At 36.3% G+C, this 21321-nt stretch overlaps 1 protein-coding gene across 1 annotated transcript in view; it reads right to left on the bottom strand.

Annotated features, from left to right (window-relative positions):
- Positions 1-7046: 7046 nt before the first annotated feature.
- The window catches only part of LOC150108484 (uncharacterized), a 178810-nt gene continuing 164535 nt past the window's right edge, over positions 7047-21321 (bottom strand). The window contains exons 13-14 of the mRNA XM_090415892.1: positions 20931-21043; positions 7047-7268 (exon numbers count right to left, since the gene is read on the bottom strand). Coding sequence (XP_090272018.1) covers positions 7162-7268; positions 20931-21043 — 220 coding nt within the window. The 3' untranslated portion in view covers positions 7047-7161. The remainder of the gene's footprint in view (positions 7269-20930; positions 21044-21321) is intronic.

Here is a 21321-nt window from a genome sequence, read left to right as displayed (position 1 = left end):
ACCCAACAAACAGTCAAACCAATAAATTAAATAAAATACTAAACAATGTACAATCTTGGAATGCTGCTACTGTTAAGTTACAAATTCATACATGCCCATTTGTCTCATCTCTGTGGTCTACCTAAAGTCCACAAAGATAGCTATTCCATTACACCCAATATTGGGTGTAATGGATAGACATGCTTTACAGATGGTCCCTCCCACTTACTACCTTGCAAAACATCTTTCTCATTATCTACAGAATCTCAGTGGCCATACTTATTCTTATATGCAAGTCTCTAATGGGCAGGCGATGCACAATATTCAATATCCTCTCCCTGTCAAATCAACTCATCCATCCCATGGTGTGTCCTGCTTCCACAAAAGTGCTCTGGCCAAATCAGAAGTATTCCTGCCACAAAGGCATACCTTCCTGGTTGGAGGTTGAATCTACCACCTAGTGGGTGAACTACACCCACTAGGTGGTAGATGACCTTCATTGCCCAGTGAAATACCACCACCAAGCTTATTGGAGGTCTGAAGTGACAAATGCCATGTTTGGTCTCCAGAGCAGGAATTCTGGTTTCTTACTCCCTCTTTCTGTGTAGTGTGATTAATACCTTCAAGTTTATGCCAGACATAATTAGAGACCTATAACCTCCTCCGTTTCAAGGGTACATCAGTTAAAATAGTGATGCTGCAAACTGGCTGCCAATTAATGCAGAGGCCTGAACCTGTCAGTAATGACTCAAGAGGCTTCCTAATCAACTGGCACGTATACTCAGCCAAGTCTTGCCTGGAGAGGGAGTCCAAGTAGTGGGAGGCACTACTTGAACTAATATCTCCTCTCGCTGCACAACTCACTATATCCTTCCATCTAACCATGATTAAACTTATGAAGACTCTTACAAAAAACGACATTGACACTTTGACAATAATGAATCTCCCTCATACACCAATCCCAACAAAAAAAGGCACATCACAAATCAATCACAACATACAAATCAAGCCAGAATCTCTGCTATAAAAGCTCACTTTCATATCCACTTTACTAACATTCTGTGACATTAATACCAACATAAATGACATTCTCCATCATTTGTAGTCTTGTGGACCAGACATTTTACTTCTGACAGAAACTTAGATTGTAGCTACATCCAGTGCATAAATTACACACACTTCACAATTACTTTCACCACAAGGATGGCATTTGTGCCTTGGTGAGATCTAACATAGCATTGCCAGAGAATGAATAATTTAGAGTCTCCTGCATTTGACCTTCTCTGACTCAAGGTTTCCTTACCTCATTCAGTAACATTCATTTGCTGCATTTACTGGTCTCCAAATACCGATAGCTACTCAGACCTCTTCACATTCCTTTCCATGTGTAGTGGAGTCATCTTCCTAGGTGACCTCAATGTTCACAATTCCAACTGTCTTCCTTTTTCTAACACTATCAACCAAGCTGACAAGAAGTGGAAGTCTTTGCTATAAGTAATGACCTAATGCAAATCATATATCTATCTGCTCAAATTCCTGTTCAAATTCAAATTCTTCACTTTTCAATTACTCTGGATCTCTTTTAACCAGTTCTCCTTCTAGATACACCATAGCAGTCACCCTTCTTCAAACCAATCTCCATTTCACATCCTTTGGTATCGCAAAAAGCCAAATGGAATGACCTCTAGAATTTCTACTCCTCCTTTGCTTAATCAGACTGTTGTTTCCACTCATCTAGCCCCAACACTTTGAATGAATCACAGAAATTATCCTCACTGGCACAAAGGCTCTTCATCCTCCATTCTATGCAGACTCCTCACCTACTCTACATGTCCTGGTTCAACAGAAAGTGCATCAAAGCAGTTGAAAAAAAAAAAAAATTCAGCTTATCATAGGTGACTTTCATCAAGAACTCCGGCTTCATCCTCTGCCTATATCTAAAGCATGCAACAAATACAAAACCTCACCAGTAGATCTAAATCAGATTTTATAAAGACCAACAGCAGAAAGCTTTTCTCCTATCCAAATGGAAGCCATGTTTTCTAGTACCTAGCCAACGCAATGGGATGGAACTTCTGCTCACCTGCACTTCCACATCTCTCTTGCTCATCCTGATGGTACCACTGTTAATTCACCCAAAGATAAAGTTGAACTCCTGGAATCACTCTTTTCCTCAAACTCATGCATAGATGATCCAGGGAAATAATTTCCTGCCATAATCCCAGCACTGTATGCCTCCTGTAGTTTTTTTGGCAAAAAACAAATCAGGAAACTAATAAATAACTTAGATGCTAAAAAGTCTTCTGGTCATGATGACATCTCTTCAACTGTTCTCAAGCATTGCACTCCAGAACTAACACCTGTGCTGCACTGTCTCTGCAATGTTATATTTAACTGGTGCTTATCCCAATACCTATAAGCAATCTCAAATCCAGCCTATTCCAAAAAAAGGATATAGAAGTCTATCATCAAACTACTGACCAACTGCTATCACCTCTGTTCTCTCCAAAATAATGGAAAAAAGTCATCAATAGCCAACTTTTCCACTATTCAGAGGTCCACCAATTAATCAGTGACCACTAGTATGGATTCCACCATTCGAGATCCAGGGCTGACCTCTTAGCTTACATCATCCATCAATGGACATGTGCTATGGAAAGGTTTGAAGAAACTTGTGCTGTCACTCTTGACATTTCCATAGCTTTCAACCATGTCTAGCATCGAAGCTTGCTAAACAAAGCCTACCATCCTTTGGTCTTCCAGCAACTCTCTATATATCCACTGGATATCCAGATTTCTCTATGGTCATTCACTGTGAGTCATGGTAAATGGTTCCCTCTCTCTCTCTAAGCAGTATACTGCACTTGTGTTGAAATTCCTCAATATTTATGGAATTCATCCCATAACAGAACTCTATATGATTAACAATTATTGAAGTAATTTTATGTGTGCATGTGTTTCTTAACATGTTTCACTCTGGGCAATATATCACTTGTGTTGCATATCAGACAGAGTATCGCTCTGACCACATATAATGTCTCTTCCATATTGGACAGGGCACCTCCCACCTTTTTTTTTTTTTTGGAGTGCAGAGGACTCCAAAAAAATAAGGAATGCGGAGAACCGACCAGGGCTTCTGACCTAGTGTCCAATCCTCCACTTCTCGTGATACACCCTGTTGGGTATCTACTTGGATGCTGAACAAACAAGGATGGGCTGGCAATTTGAGATTTAGCTGACCAAATTGTATTCTTATTGGTTAAACCAAAATAAAAAATGATGGTACAACATGACAAAATTTCATGCCGGTTGGGGCGTTGCCCAGTTAAACAAGGCCCCCGTTGTTTTCGCCAGGGAACCAGGGTGAACAGCGGAAAGTCAGCTACTGGAACAAATCTGAAAATACGCCCCAACTCAACATCACCAGAGTTAAAGATCGGTACTATCAACATAAGAAGCCTGAATGGCAAAGAAATGGAGCTAGTTGAGGAAATAGATAAGTACCAGATCGACATTATAGGGGTGACTGAAACAAAAAAAGACAAACTGGTAAGATCTTTCTGAGCAATAAATACAAAATGTTATATTCAGGCAATGACAATCAACGAAAAGAAGGAGTAGCCATAGTATTCAACACAAAATATGAGGCTAATCTTCTTGAATGGCAGTCAGTCTCAAGTAGAGTAATGTGGGCAAATATGAGAATGGGGAACTGGAAAATGAGACTTATTTGTGCCTATGGTCCCACAGAAGGTTCTACTAAGGTAGAAGTGGAGGAATTTTTTGAGGCTTTAGAAAAAGCAACTGACACAATGAAAAAAGAAAAGTTGGTCCTTGTTGGGGATCTAAATAGCAGAGTAGAAAATGATTGTGAGACATACAAAAATATCTTGGGAAAATTTGGAGAAAAGAGCAAAGCTAATAATAATGGCAAATATCTGTTGGATTTCTGCTCAGGACATGGACTGGTTATTACTAACAACATGTTCCAATATAAAAATGTGCACAAATTCACATGGAGAGAAAAGGCAAGGAATAAGAAAAGTCACTGACTATGTTATTGTTGATAGTGATGTTTTCTCCCTGGTGCAGGACACCAAAGTGTACAGAGGATTTGAAATTGGAAGTGATCACTATTTAGTGTTGAGCAGGATAAAATTGAATTTCATATTGAAAAGAATGATATGTAAGAAAGTTTTAAAGCAAATAAAAGTTGAGCAGCTCTCAGATATGAACTGTAGACTAAAATATACAAAGATTATTGAAGAAAAAATGAAAGAGTTTGAGAACAGGAACCAAACCTTGGAGATTCAGTGGCAAGCCTTGAAGAAAGCCTTGATTAATTCAGCTAGAGAGGCATGTGGTGAAGTTGTCTGCAAGGATAGAAAAATCAGAACTCCATGGTGGACACAGGAAGTTAAAGAGGCAGTGAAGGAAAAGAAGAAAGCATATCAAAAGTTCCTGGCAAATAAGTCAGCTTGTACTCTTAGAGAATACAGAGACAAATGCAAGAATGCTAAACAGTGTGTAAAACTAGCTAAATAAAAGTCATGGAAGGACTTTGGCAAGAATATAGAAAATAAATATCAAGAAGGTTGCAAAATATTCTGGAGGTTGTTGAAGAAGCTTAGGAATGGAGTAAAGAGTGTTGTAAAAGTTGATAGAGATCATAAAGGTGACATGAAAAAGATATCCTTGAAGCATGGAGTAATTACTTTGAAAAACTGCTAAATGAAACAAGCAGTGATGACAGCGCAGTGGTAAAGAATACTGACCAGGCATGCAGTCATGAATACATATCCTTACTTGAAGTAGAAAAAGCCATCAAAGGCTTGAAATGTGGAAAGGCAGCAGGAGTAGATGATATTCGACCAGAAATGCTGAAGTATGGTTGTATAAGAGTCTTACAGTGGCTGCACTGCATAGTTCAGAAAGCCTGGACAGAGGGCCAAATTCCCGATGATTGGAGTAGAGCTCTCATAGTACCCATATATAAAAAGGGAAATAAAACTGAATGTGAGAATTATAGAGGTATTTCCCTGCTGAGTGTTCCTGGCAAGATCTATGCAAGTATACTTGAGAAACAGTTGAGATGAACTGTGGAAGAAAAGCTTGGTGAAGAACAAGCTGAATTCAGGCCAAATAGAGGCTGTCAGGATCAGATCTTCACTTTATGATAAATAGTCGAGAAAGCATGGGAATATAACTAAGATCTGTATTTAAGTTTTGTCGATTTGGAAAAGGCATATGACAAGGTACCAAGAGAGAAGCTATTCAATACGCTACAGTTATATGGTGTCAATGGAGCATTATATCGAGCAATACTTAGTCTTTATTTGAGTTGTAAGTCAGCAGTTAGAATTGAAGGAAGTATAGGAAGATGGTTTAATGTTAAATCTAGTGTCAGACAAGGATGTACTTTATCCCCTCTGTTATTCATTATCTATATGGATCACATTATGAAGGAAAGTGGTATTAAACATGATATCAGAATTGGAGATGTTAATGTCAGCTCTTTGCTTTATGCAGATGATGTTATACTTCTAAATAAATCCGCTACAAGTCTGCAAGATTCTCTGACTAAATTGAATAACTGTTGTAATAGATATGGTATGAAGGTCAGCAATATAAAGACAAAGACAATGAAAATAGGCAGAATCATTGAAAATGTCAACTGTGTTGTGAATGGAGAACCTGTGGAACAAGTAAAACATTTCAGCTACTTAGGCACGATTTTTAATGAAGATGGTAAATTCAATATAGAAATAGACAACAGAATCAGCAAAGCTGGTATGGTGGGAAGTCAATTGAATAAATTCGTATGGAATAAGAGAGAAATTAGTCAGAACACTAAATTAGCTGTATACAAGACAGTGTTCAAACCAGGAATGGTTTGAACACTGTCTTGTATACAGCTAACTGTTTTAACTTATGGATCTGAGAGCTGGGTCAGAAGTAAAACACTTGACCAAAGACTAGAGACCGCAGATACGAGTCCTGAGAAAGATTAGAGGCGTGAACAGATGGCATGAAAGGCAATATCATATTAAAAACGAGGATATTTGGAAAGAACTTGACATTGTCAGTATACAGGAATGTGTTAGCAGAGCTAATCACAGGCGGTATGGTTATTTAAACAGCATGGGCGAAGAAAGATTAGCAAAACAAGTGTTCTCTGTCAGGTTGGCAGCAAAACGACCCAGAGGAAGACCAAGATATAGGTGGATTGATACGGTACAAAGTGCCTTAGACGATAGAAATATAAGATCTGATAATGTTGGAGTCTTGACAAGTAACAGACTGATTTGGAGAAAATTGTATATAGGAAGTTAGTAATGATGTAATTTTTTTCATGTAGTACTATCATATCCTGTACACCCCTTGAGTGTATATGACAGGAATTTGATGATGAGTTTCGGTTTGAGCAGTAAGTGCAGATCACAAATTAGGTGCACACCTAATATGAAACCAGAAAGCAAAAGACAACATCTTGTGTCCTGCCTCATGGGGAAAGGTACAACATGAGATGATGTGTGCATACTTGGTCAATAAAAGTTAAATTTTTTATTTAATTTTTGATCTGATATGAAGACAGAAATGTCAAATAATTAGTTATATGAACTAAATAAGTACTCCAACATGTATCATTTTCCATAATTTGGCCATAATGAATGGTGTTCACAATGTAATGAAACAATGAACGAAAGGATAGGTAATGCTTTCTGGCAGTAACGTTCTTAGAGCATGAGATCAATTAGAGGACAATGTGGAATTAAGTCATTCAGATTAAAATACAGTCACATGAAGTAATCCAGTGAAACAAAACCAAATAATAATAACTGAATCATGACTGTATATTGTGTTATGTTAAAATTATTCAATGAAACTACTTTTTATTGAATGAAACAGATATTCAAAAACTAACAGCTTTTAATAAATAGTTTATACAAATATTACATAAAATAAACTTATTGTAAATATAAATTTTTCTAAACAGATTATTTGAAAACTAATTTACAAACAATTTCTATCAAATCTGTAAATTACAGAAAAAAATTGGTAAAATTCACATTAAAAAAACATTCACAAATGCATTTTGCATTTGATTATTTCAGATCCTATTTAACATATTTTATCACACTGTATATCTGTTTCTTTTTTTCTTTACAACTAATATCATTTTTACATAATTTGATAATACTTTCCTGTATTTGGATCATAAAAGCAGTCCAAATGAGAATCATAAAGTAATTCAATATCTCCTGATTTATCTGGACCTGTTTTTGTATCTAAAATGAAAAATTATAATGCAACAAAAATAATTTTGTTGAACATTATTGTGTTAATGATATTTATCAATCTATTATTAATATTAAATGATAAATTATTAAATTAAGATTAACTTATTAATGATAATTAAAGCATTAATTTATGCTGGAGGTCAAGTAGCAGTGGTGCTGTAATAATGAAATCTACAAATATCAAGTTGAATAGCTCTTTTATTCCAAGCTATTACAACTCAAATAATACCCTTTCACATGGTAGGTGAAACAATGGCACAACTTGAAAGTGAATGGCCACAATTGTTTTCCTGTGAAATAAAATATATAAGAAAATAATAATTTTTAACTTATTTGCAGCAAGCAGGGATGAACTGTTTTGTACTATGCTTTATCAGGTGGATAGGACATGAATTGTTCTATGTCATTTCTATTGAATCCAAAAGCAATCTGAAGGGGAAAGAATCTACTGGTTTCAGAATATATAACCAATAATTAAGAGAATTTCCATATTTAAATGTTTTTTTTATTTTTTTCTTCTTTTTTTTTTCGCCCACAAATGAGAGGTACAAGAACTTATGGACATCAGTGCCATGTGTGAGGTGAGGATAAGGGCTGATAAAGACACCTATTGACATTCTCCTTACAGAGTTATAGGTTGAAATCACTGAGAAACACATCATGAGGAAGGCCGGAATAAATGAGGGGAGAAGCAGTTTTGATGAGTTTGCAGTTGTACTGTAAAGGAATGTTGGACAGCTGCTGGTCTTGTTTTAACATGCTTAACAGCAGCAAGTGGAGCAATGACGTTTGTCAATTCACTGGAGCAGTGACCATGAATACCTGTTTGTAAAAGAGACAAAGAGCTGAAACACTGCATCAGTGAGCCTGAGAAGAAGGAGTCATCTATGAGCCAAACTGCTCTCTTCTGGATGGCAGCAAGAATTTTTAAGGCGGTTTTAGGTGCACCACCACCCCAAATGTGTGAACAGTATTCTAAGGATGGGTGGATTTGGGATTTGTATAGGGTTAATAGCTAAGTGGATGTAAAATAGCTTCTTGAGCAGAGAAGAATGCCTAGTTTTTGTAGAAGCTGAGGATGCTACTGATGTCTCATGTAATCATGTGATGTCTCTGTGCCAAGAGAAGTTGGAGGTAAATGTTAATCCAAGGAGGGATAGTTCATCCTGTCTGGAGATGTGTGTATTACTTAGGATGAGGTAAGGTGAGCTGAGATCCCTTTTGCATGAGAAAAGATAGGACTATGTTTTGGTGGAACTGAAGGTCTCTAGGTTATCCTTGCTCCACTGAAGGATGGTATGGAGATCAGTGTTCAAGGCATTAGCTGCAGATACTCTTGATGTAATGGATGTTTGGGAACGACATGGTAAAGCTTACCACAGTCGCACATAATTTTGTACACTCCTGGGAACTGTAGATGTTGTGAGCTGGTTTGTGTTTGCTTATAATTGATCTTAATTTGGGAAGAGTAGAGAAGCGCGTTTTTATGTTAAATTTTCTTAAAATTCTTCGTAGTTTCTTGGAGAGTGATGTATGGTAAGGAGATATAACTTTTGGGGTTGTCTGTGTTTCTGAGTTTTGATGGTGGCAGTATAGATGCTTGTTAATAGTTTTTGAAGAGTAGCCATCACTCGTGAAGGTTCTTTTTAGATGTTGTAGTTCATTTTTGAGCTCTTCATCATCTGACAGTACAGATGTGGCACAATGCGCTAGAGTTGAGATGATACCCACTTTCTGTGCTGGGTAGTGATGTGAAGACGCATGCAGGTATCTATCCGTGTGTGTAGATTTTCTAAAGATGGAGATTTTTATGGACATAAAGATGTCGTTTTATTAACGACATAAAGAACCAAATTTTACACTAGCCAACATCTTTTTAGAAGACTACGAACAAAAAGCAATCTCCTCATCTACTCTTAAGCCAAAAGTCTGGCTGAGATATGTAGATGACATATTCCTTATCTGGGAACACAGTACTGATAACCTTCACACTTTTAGATCACTTAAACAACTTCCACCAAGACATCAAATTAACCATGGAGGTTGAAGAAAATGGATCTCTTCCTTTTCTGGACGTAAAACTTACCAAGACATCTGACTCCATAAAAATCTCTCATCTTTAGAAAATCTACTCACACACACATGGATAGATACCTGCATACGTCTTCACATCACTATCCAGCACAGAAAGTGGGTATCATCTCAACTCTAGCGCATCATGCCACATCTGTACTGTCAGATGTTCTAAAAAATGAACTACAACATCTAAAAAGAACCTTCACGAGTAATGGCTACTCTTCAAAAACTATTAACAAGCATCTATACTGCCAACATCAAAACAACTCAGAAACACAGACAACCCCAAAGGTTATATCTCTTTACCATACATCAGCTCGCTCTCCAAGAAACTAGGAAGAATTTTAAGAAAATTTAACATAAAAACGTGCTTCTCTACTCTTCCCAAATTAAGATCAATTATAAGCAAACACAAACCAGCTCACAACATCTACAGTTTCCAGGAGTGTGCAAAATTATGTGCGACTGTAGTAAGCTTTACTATGGCCAGATAGTAAAGCTTACCACAGCAAAATAGCAAAAATCCTATGAGAACAAAACTTAAAACCTTGAAATTTCTACCAAAAATCAACACAATGTTAAGATTGCCAAAGCAACACATCAACCTATGAAGAGAGCAGGAGTTTATAAAATCTATTGTAATTATGGTGTTAATTACATTGGACAAATTGAACATTCTGAAGAAATCCACCTGAAAGAACATGTCGGAGATGTGGAGAAAAAAAACAAGTGTATAAATCTGGATTGGTCTTTTGTGCTATCAATGAAAACCATCAAGTTAATTGGCAAATCACAAAATATCATACATAGAATTTAGTACTTACGTATGCAAATTGAAAGAAGCTACTAAGACGATATGATATCTGTATCAAGTCCAAAGCCTGGTGTAATAAAACCAAGGCCTTATAATAAATTGACTCTGGGAGTATATATAAGAGATCTAAGTACTGATGAATTAAACTATGAGACAAAATATGTTATATCCTGTGCCAATGACTCACACTCATCTCATTTCTAGTTCAACATCTTGTGTGTTGAATGAATTTAAGAAAAATGACGGACATTTTTTTTATTTAGAAATCTCCATGTTAATACCTCTTTATATGTGTGCTTATTGTATGCATCCGAAGAAGAACATAAATGTGTTGTACAAAACTAGTCATCGATTTATTAAAAATTGTATTACTTCTTTATGTGATTTTTTGCCAGCATTAATTTAATAATTATGAATATTACTAATATTCATAATTTATTCATAATGGGAATAATAATATGAACCCTAAAGCCTGTTAGTTATTTATTCAATTTACATAAAGATTACTGAAGCTTGTACTGAATTGGTTTAGAAGTATAATATCATGTGCATAAAGTAAAGAGCTGAAATTAATATTTCCAATATAGCTTAATACCACTTTCCCACATAATGTGATCCATAAAGAAATAATAGTGGACAGCACATGTATCCTTGTCTTACACCTAATTTAACATCAAACTGCCTCCCTTACCGTGTCTTCATTTTTACCAGTCATCTTTGCAACTTCAGTATATACTGCTTTGTAAGATAAGATTTACAAAGCAGTATATCTAACATTTATAACATATGTTAGAACCACCAAATTTGGTATACAGCTCTTATATTCTCGTATTGATAATGAAAAGTTGTCCTATTTACTTAAGAAATAATGAATTAAATATTTTTCATAATACCGTTTATGAATAGACGTTTTCTATTATGTATGATCTGTTTTTCCACGCTGATGTTGATTTTTTTATGTATTATCTTTTCATATTTGTTGTGTCATTCATCAGCTGCCTTGATGTTATGTCAATTAGAGCCAATTAGGAAGACGATCACTTTGCTGTTCCTTTAAAGTCTAATTTTGCTACAATTATGTTTCAATATTTCTTAGCTTCTTTTCTTTACAGTCTTAGCTCATAATATTTATATATAGCATAAACTAGCATTGTTTGCATCACTGCTCTGTATCCTGGCTGCTTAATTTCACAGCACAATGCAAATAAACATGGATAATATATCCATAAGCTACATTGTTTACCATTTGTTTCAAACTGTTTTCTCTTCACAAGACAATAGAGACAGTAGAGGTACTGCTTGTTGCTGCTATAATTACAATGTGACTGCACAGCTGATGATCATAATGTGATCCATGTACATAATGAATAACAGAGGGAATAATGCATATCCTTGTCTGACACCAGATTTAACATTAAACCATCTTCCTGTACTTCCTTCAATTCTAACTGCTGACTTACAACTCAAATAAAGACTAAGTATTGCTTGATACAATGCCCCACTGACATCATACAACTGTAGCATTTCAAATAGCTTCTCTCTTGGCACCCTATCGTATGCCTTTTCCAGATCTAGATAACATAAATACAGATCTTCGTTATATTGAAATGAAATTCTAATCAGTAAATTGCAGCATATGGGAATGGACATAGGGTTGGAGAGATGGAAAGGAGGGTGGTTGACGGAGAGATATCAGAGAGTGGTTTACTCAGGAGTAGAGTCCACAAGACGGCCTGTGACTAGTGATGTGCCACAAGGATCTGTTCTTGGACCACTGCTGTTTAATTTGTTCATAAATGATATAGGAAAGGATCTGAGAGGAACAGTTCATTTGTTTGCGGATGATACGAAGTTGGGTAGGGCAATAGTGAATGCAGATGACGTCAAAATTTTGCAGGATGATTTGGATAGATTGGAGGTCTGGACTAAGGAGAATGGATGTCAATTTAATGTGGCAAAATGTAAGGTTATGCATTTTGGGGTGAAAAGATTGGCGGCAGTTTACTGCATTGGTGGAACCGTACTCCAGGTTCCACCAATGCACGAGGCACGAGATTTAGGAGTGTTGGTGGATAAGGAATTGAAATTTAGGGGACACATTGCAAAAGTGGCCAAATCAGCTCATCAAATCACTTGGTTGCTGAAGAATACGTTGACAAGCAGGTTATTGTTCCTCTGTATCGAGCCTTGATAAGACCCCATCTCGACTACTGTGCTCAGATTTGGTCACCTAGGTTTCTTCTTGATGGGGAGGAGGTGGAGAGGATCCAGAGGAGAGTGACCAAGATGATAGCAGGTCTGTGGAATGAACCGTATGAGAACAGGTTGAAGATTTGTGGGTTGCAAAAATTGGTTGATAGGTGGAGGAGGGGAGATATGATTGAGACATTCAAATTACTGAAGGGTTTCTATAAAATTAATTCAGAAGATATTTTTGAGAACAGGGCTGGTTGTGGGAGGACTAGGGGACATCCATGGAAACTGGGCAAAAGTGTGGTTAGTAAAGGTGTTAGAGCTGGGTTCTTTACTTTTAGAGTACTGAATGAGTGGAATGTGCTCCCTGAGTCTGTAGTGGATGCTGTGACAGTGAATGAGTTTAAGGCGAGGTATGATAGATACTGTATGAATGTCGAATAGTTGTGATGAATATGATTTGGGGCCTCCCTCGATGAGTCTAATGACTCCCTGGAGTTGCCCATAATAATAGTAATAGTAATATTCCTATGATTTTTCAACTATCTGTCGTAAAGTGAAAATCTGATCCTGACAGCCTCTATTTGGCCTGATTCCAGATTGTTCTTCATGAAGGTTCTCTTCCACAATGCTTCTCAACCGTTCTCAAGTATACTTGCATATATCTTACCAGGAACACTCAGTAGAGAAATACCTCTGTAATTTTCCTTTTTATATATGGTTACTGAGAGCTCTACTCCAATCATCTGGAATTCGTCCCTCTGTCAAGGCCTTCTGAACTATGCAGTGCAGCCACTGCAAGACTCTTATACAACCATACTTCAGCATTTCTGGTCGAATATCATCTACTCCTGCTGCCTTTCCACATTTCAGGCTTTTGATGGCTTTTCTACTTCAAGTAAGAATATGTATTCCTGACTGCATGCCTGGTCAGTGTTTTTTACCACTGTGCTGTCATTATTGTTTGTTTCCTTTAGCAATTTTTCGAAGTAATTACTCCATACTTCAAAGATATCTTTTTTCTTCAGTTTTCATGTCACCTTTATCATCTCTAATTCCTTTTACAGCACTCTTTATTCCATTTCTGCACTTCTTCATCAACCTCCAGAATATCTCCACCTTCCTAATATTTATTTTCTATGCTCTTACCAAGTCTTCCCGTGACTTTTGTTTAGCTAGTTTTACACATTAGCTTTCTTGCATTTGTCTCCGTATTCTCTAAGAGTACAAGCTGACTTATTTGCCAGGAACTTTTGATATGCTTTCTTCTTTCTTTCACTGCCTCTTTAGCTTCTTGTGTCTACCATGGAGTTCTGATTTTTCTATCCTTACAGACAACCTCACTACATGCCTCTCTGGCTGAATCAATCAGCCAGAGAGGCTTGTTTTCTCCAGGGCTTGCCACTGAATGTCCACGGGTTGGTTCCTGTTCTCAAACTCTTTCATTTTTTCTTCAATCATGTTTGTGTATTTTAGTCTACAGTTCACATCTGAGAGATGCTCAACTTTTATTCGCTTTAAAACTTTCTTACATGTTCTTCTTTTCAATATGAAATTCAATTTTATCCTGCTCAAGACTAAATAGTGATCACTTCCAATTTCAAATCCTCTGTACACTCTGGTGTCCTGCACCAGGGAGAAAACATCACTATCAACAATAGTGATGTTTGTCATTGCCTTTGTCAATGAGACTTCTTATTCCTTGCCTCCTCTCTCCATGTGAATTTGTGCACATTTTTATGTCGGAACATTGTGTTTAGTAATAATTAGTCCATGTCCTGTGCAGAAATCCAGCAGGTATTTGCCATTATTATTAGTTTTGCTCTTTTCTCCAAATTTTCCTGATATATTTTTGTATGTCTGACAATCATTTCCTACTCTGCTATTTAGATCCCCAACAAGGACCAACTTTTCCTTTTTCTAAGGCCTCATAACATTCCTCTACTTCTACCTTAGTAGAACCTTCTGTGGCACCATAGGCACATATAAGTCTCATTGTCCGGTTCCCCATTCTAATATTCGCCCACATCGCTCTACTTGAGACTGCCTACCATTCAAGAAGATTAGCCTCATATTTTGTGTTGAATACTATGGCTACTCCTTCTTTTCCTTGATTGTCATTGCCTGAATATAAAATTTTGTATTTATTGCTCAGAAAGATCTCACCAGTTTTTGCTTTTTTTGTTTCAGTCATCCCTATTATGTCGATCTGGTACTTATCCAATTCCTCAGCTAGCTCCATTTCTTTGCCATTCAGGTTTCTTATGTTGATAGTACCAATCTTGAACTCTAGGGATGTCGAGTTAGGGGTGGGTTTTAGGATTTGTTCCAGTAGCTGACTTTTCGCTGTTTGCCCTGGTTCCCTGGCAAAAACAAATTGGGTCTTGATTAACTGGACGACGCCCCAATCGGCATGAAATTCCGTCATGTTGTACCATCATTTTTTATTTTGGTTTAAGCCAATAAGAATACAATTTGGTTGGCTAAATCCCAAATTGCCAGCCCATCCTCGTTCGTTCAGTATCCAGATAGATACCTAACAGGGTGCACCACGAGAAGGTGAGGATTGAACATGAAGTCAGAAGCCCTGATCGGTTCTCCGCATTCCTTTAAAGGCTATGTGGAGGTCTCCTCTCAGTTATATAGCTTTGACCCTTAAGCACCCCCTTAATAAAATAGTTAAAAATTCCAAATTTTACACAAGCACTAAATACACTGACCAGCATTCATTTTAGACAAATTATGAACTCTACAACTGTGTGAGAAATAATTATTTTAATTTCCTGACATTTCGACCTTCATATTTCTTCATGGAGTCTAAAGACTCGATGAGTTTTTTGGACTTCCTGAAGGTGTCACATAATAATAATATTATTATTAAGGTAGGGTCACCAGACATTCCTTTTTTAATGGGATTTTCTCCTTTTTTTTGGACTCTGCTCCCATTGTCCCGACAAAACCTTAGGAGGATGCTAATTGTCCCTTAACATTTTTGAATTTGTGGCATGACTTCATTCTTGTAGGTTCGAATATGAAAGGATAATGTCACTGCTGGTGACATGTGACAGTTTGAGATTGAAAACATGCATGCAATGACGATTATTAACCATTATGAATGCATTCAGTCTGTGACAGGACGAAAATGCTGCAACCAATGGCAGCACTGCTGCATCCAGGTAGTAAGAATGTTACTTTGTCTACCATACCATTGTTTTGTGCTTCTTATGCCAGTCTGTTAGTAATTGTGAAAGTTAAAGCGAGTATATATTGTGAGTGGTGATATTTCATCCAGATTTTATCATGCCAAAAAGGAAGTGTAGTTTCACTCAGGATTTAAAAGAAGAATATCCCCTCTTGAAAGATGACGAAACAACAAACAAGTTGCATTGTACTGTGTGTCGTTCAGTTTTTTCAATTGAACATGGAGGCCGTTCTGATATAAAACAGCATTTGATGAAGCAAAAACATAAATTGACAGCCACTGCTCGCAGTTCAAATCAAGATATTACATAATTTTTCATGAAAAAAAGAGAAATTAACTGACTAAAGTAAATGTCTTGCAGCTCAAGAAGATCTGTTTGCATTTCATGCAGCAAAACATAACCCTTCTTTAAGGTCAGTGGACTGCACCTCTGCAATAGTGAGAAATTTATTTTAAAAGAAATGTACATGTGGGCGAACAAAATGCTAATCAATTTTAGTGAATGTCCTGGCGCCTTATGTAATGCGAGAAATAGCAATTGAGTTGAAACAAGCCAAATATGTGCCAGTTATGGTAGACACATCAAACCACAGATATTTGAAGTTGGTGCCTGTACTTGTTAGATACTTCATCACGAATAAAGGTATAAATTTTACAGTAACAGATTTTCAAAACATAACAGGAGAAACAGCAGAACTGCTTGCAAATCATATATTGGATATTTTGCAGAAACAGCAGCTGACTGAGAAAATTATTACATTTTCTGTAGATAACTGCAACACCAACTTCGGTGGATACAAATGATGTGGTTCCAACAATGTATTTGCAAGACTCAAAGGGTTAAAAATGAACATTCATGCTATTGGCTATGTGCCTTCCATATTCTTGGGATTTTTAATACCTATCCTCTTAAACACTACTGGAACCAAAGTAAGTTCCTAATTTTACCACCAATCCATATTGTTAAGATTAGGGTGGTTGATAAGAATTTCACAGCCCTCCTTAAATTTACGTTCATACTATGTTTTGGTGTGATGTAAACAACAGGTGCTTTTCCAGTCAATTCTATATAAAGTGTTCAGGGCACGATCAGAAAGGCCAGCTTAACCATAGTTATTATATTTAATGTGTCATTTATGTTCCTTTTTTCTGATAGGAATTGTGCATCCCCTGTTTAGGACAAATTACAGGGTGCAATGAATACGGTATACTCCAGGGCAGACCAGAGGAGGGAGCAGATCCTTGGATGAGTTGAGTAAGTTCTTTAATTTTGCAGGAGGTTTAAAGATGGCTTTAAGGTTGTATTTCTGTAGTGTTCTGTTTATTTTATCCGATAAAGATAAAATCTTATCCGATATCTCTTTAATTATGAAATGGTTACAGTTTTATTGTAGTCTAGTTTATTTTTGTTTTTAAGTGAGGTTTTGTGAAGAATTTTGTTCATAGTATTTGGGCTGTAGCCATTTTTTAGGAAGGTATATTGCTGATAACTTTTAATTTATCTTTAAGTCCTTGTTCATTGGAAGCTAATCTTCAAAGCCCTGTTTTTTAGTGTGTTAATGACACTTAGTGTCATTAACACACTTAGTGAAACTTCCCATTGCATGTTTCCCATGATCTTTCACCAGAAGGACATCAGAAAATTCCTGATTAATCTTGATACTAATAAATGTCCTTGACCAGATGGTATTCCTCCAGTTGTGTTCAAACTTGAGCCCCAGAATTAATGCCCATATCCTATATTATCACCTACATAAGCTATACCATCATATTCATCTGGCATCTACCCAACAGTGGAAGCAAGTCTTTATCCAGGCTTGTACCTAAAAAGAGAGACCAAAGTTAGCCATCAAACTATCATTTCATTACTGTCATGTCATTCCTCTAAAAAGTGATGGAGAGGGTCATCAATATCCAGCTTCTTCAATACCTGGAGATTGACCAATTAATTAGCAATCACCTGTATTGATTCTGCCATTGTTGTTCTACAGCAGACCTCCTCACCAACCTTACTCACCTTTGAACACAGGCCATGGAAAGATTTGGAGAAACTCATGCAGTGACTCAATATTTCAATGGCATTTCATCATGTCTGGCAGTGAGGCCTCCTGACCAAGCTATCATCTTATGATCTCCCACCTGTGCTGTGTGACTGGATTACCAGCTTCCTCATTCATTCATTGCATGTCATGGTGGAAGGCTTCCTCTCATCATATTTCTCTATCAATGCTGGAGTACTCCAGGATTATGTACTTTCACCCATGCTCATCCTCCTTTACATCAATGAACTTCTCTCCTCGACTTCAAATCCTATTCATAGTTTTTCCAATAGCAATACTTTTCATTCCTCTTTCTCATTATTTGAGAAACCATGCATTACTCAAACCAATGACTTAAATACTGATCTTCTCAACAACATCAAATGGGGTGTGTAAGACAATTTAGTGAATTTCACTGCTACAAAGACCCAGGCCTGTTATCACATGCAAGAAACATCATACTTCACTCCCACTTACTTTTGATAATGTTCCAACATCCTTTCGAGTACCGCTTTCTCTTCTTGGGCTGACTGTGACATCCAGCTTATTCTGGCAAAAAACATATATCTATAGCCTCCTCAGGCTCTAAAACTTATTATTTTTTGTGCAAAACATTGCTTCCCTTCTGCTCAACTCCTAACTCTATCAGTCTCAGAACTGACCAACCTTGGAATATTGTTGGCACATTTGGGGTGGTACATCCAAAACTTCCCTAAGAATTCTTGATATACAGAAAAGGACAATCTACTTATTAAATGATCCCCCCCTCTCTCTCTCTCTCTCTCTCTAACAGACTCCCTTCAGTCATTTTCCCATTGGATTCTGTTTCTACACTGTCTTTTCTATAGGTACTTTTACACACTGTCACGTAATGACACTGATCTGCTGACATGGCTGCTGCCATTCCTCCACCTTCTTCGTACTAAGAACTTGAGCAACCACTAGTCAACACACATTGTCTAACTCCAATCATACCAAACAAACTTCTTATCATCATCTTCCTTCATTTCATCCACATCTGTTTTTTGGAACTATATCTTCCATACTGTTTTTTCAGAGTACAACCTCCAACTCTTTAAGAATGATATCAGTAGGGACAATATAAAAAAAAGAAAAAAAAAATCTTTTATCAAACAGTCTAGAACTCAACCTTTTTTTTTTGTATTCTACACAGTTTTGCTTTTCCTTATTTCATTACTACAAATAGTCTGATAAGAAACAAAAATTAAAAAATTGGGGGGGAGGGGAAGGGAAATGACTCAACAAACTTTAACAGAGATTGTATGTAAGTGCTTCGATAATGCAGTTTGAAGAACAATGGGACAATGTACTCTTCAATTGGAAATGACCTGAGTTTTTGATGCACATCATAACAAAAGGAATCTTTTTTTTCCCAACTGAATGTGAGTTAATATGGTTTCTAATCTTGCACACAGCTGATATAGTTCAGCATATACAACAGATTGTGGGCATGGATGTTTGTGATTGTTTCAGGCCTCCAGCTGGAGGGCTTGAAAAATATTTCTATGTTTGATGTCTAGAGCAGGTTTCTGAATTATGTAAAAACAAATAAAAATATAAAAGAAATATACATATGCACACATACACATTCTCCAACTTGCATAAATTGAAAGGAATAGAAAAAAAACTGGAGTTACTTTCTGTGCATATATGTTACTCACTTGACACTTAATAGCAGTCCTCTGTCAAGTGATGCATATATGTGCCTTCCTTACTACTGAATATGGATGTGATGTGCATTTGTATTCACATTTTCATAATTTTTATTGTTTGTGTGTGTGCCGGGGTAGAATACAGTCTGTAAAATCATGACAGGAAAAAGGAAGAACAGATGTGGAAAATATGAACCCATGAATAAATGCACCAAAATTGATCTAGAGATGAAAATGAAAATTATCTGGTACTTATCTGATAATTATCTTATAAAATATTTTTTACCAGGTACATAACATGCCCTGCTATATATTTAGAAGCTTTCAAAGTTGATTTTTATGTTGTAGCAGGTTGAAAATGTCTTTACCATAAGTTTACCATGCATATGCAACACTCTTGAACACGAAGTGTCCATAACATAAAGCTTTTTCATGACGAAAATTTCTGGATAGCACTCACTGGTAAAGACATTTTTAACATCTTTAGTATGAAGTTGGACAAGCCTCGTGATCTTAAAACTTCACTGCACTACTGCATAACCATACTATAAACATATAAGCAAAAGGTTGTGATTAACAGGTGAGGGAGTTAAATCTGATTTATGTGAAATTGGAATTATATAAGAGTTGTATTCTGCAAATTTTATGTAAATTAGGGACTGTCTATAGATATAATTAATAAAAAATACAAAAATTCTTCAGCCCACTCATGACTATTATACTATAGGTTTATAACCTGAAGTGGGTAAAAGTTACATGTGCACACAATTATTATTATTGCATAGGTATTGAGTATGAAGACTCATTGTGGTATATTCAAACTACCCACAAAATACTACTGTAATTCTTCTCAAACCACACTCAATTTTCCAGGAATGATCCCTTTGTTCTGCCGTTTCTAATCAAGATTTGCAATAATACCTCTGCATCAGTTCTATGAAACCTTTTAGTACCTTAAATATTTCTATAATGTCCCTCTTTTCTGCCTATCAACCAGTTTTTTCAAAGCTTAATCTACTGTCAGAGGAAGCATTCCACAGACCACTCACCATCTTAGTCACTTACTTCTTGATACTCAATACCACTTCTTTATCTTCAAGAAACCAGATGATCAGAATACAGTAATCGAGTTGTGACCATATCAAGGCCTTTTAAACAGGAATGGTCCTATGGTCACCTTAGTAATATGCCCTCTGAACTTCAACTCTGTCTAGCAAATTCCTAGATTCATCAATTTTGTTGAATACAGTTCCATCAATGTGATACATAGCATAATGTACATAATGTAGCAAGAATTCTATCAATATGTTGCAAGTAAAACAAATAATAAATATGAAAGAATAACTCTATGAATGCAGATGGTATGCAGGTTTGATGCAGAAACTAATGTTTCTGCATTACAATATATAGCTGACACAGTTTGCCCTTTGCTGTCCCTGCATCTTTGTAGATTCCAAATACCCAATTTGAATAAAATCTATTTGAATAAAATCACATAACTTGCAAACAGATTGACAAACAAAATGCTTATACATTTGTCAAATGCACCTAACATTAGAATAACAGTTTTGTTAATTAATGCATGTTAACCATCATGTGATCACTATTTAATTTCAAATTTTCTAATGCTAAAAAAACATTATGTTAACTCACTGTCATGATTTTCCAAATGTACTTCAATTCCTGGACTGGTTTCTTTAATTATTTCTTCTTCCTTGACTCTGGATGGTAGAATTAAGGGTGGACTATTTGCCTTTGCCCATTCTCTGAAAATAAATAAAAGTATATTCTGAAATATAATTAATTTTGTGCCAAAATAATTTATGGAATACAATTATCACTAAGGTTAGCTATGAAATCACTGCATTATATCTGCCAACTTTGCTTGTGTGGGTGTTAATTTTTTAACTCCTATCTTGTAGTAATTAAAACCATGTTTTAAAACAAGTAATTTTGAGTGTAGAATGAGTTTTCCAACAGTGTGTCCATCATACCTTCAAGACTGGAAGGAGAATGTGTAAAGGCATCCTTTTAAGTAAAACAG

Source organism: Typopeltis vanoorti, chromosome 3, assembly GCF_054136105.1.
Source record: "Typopeltis vanoorti isolate ZY-2024b chromosome 3, IOZ_Tvanoo_1.0, whole genome shotgun sequence".
In the NCBI taxonomy this organism is placed as follows: Eukaryota; Metazoa; Arthropoda; class Arachnida; order Uropygi; family Thelyphonidae; genus Typopeltis; species Typopeltis vanoorti.
Note: the sequence above shows the minus strand (reverse complement) of the source record. Positions and strands in the feature narration are given on the sequence as shown.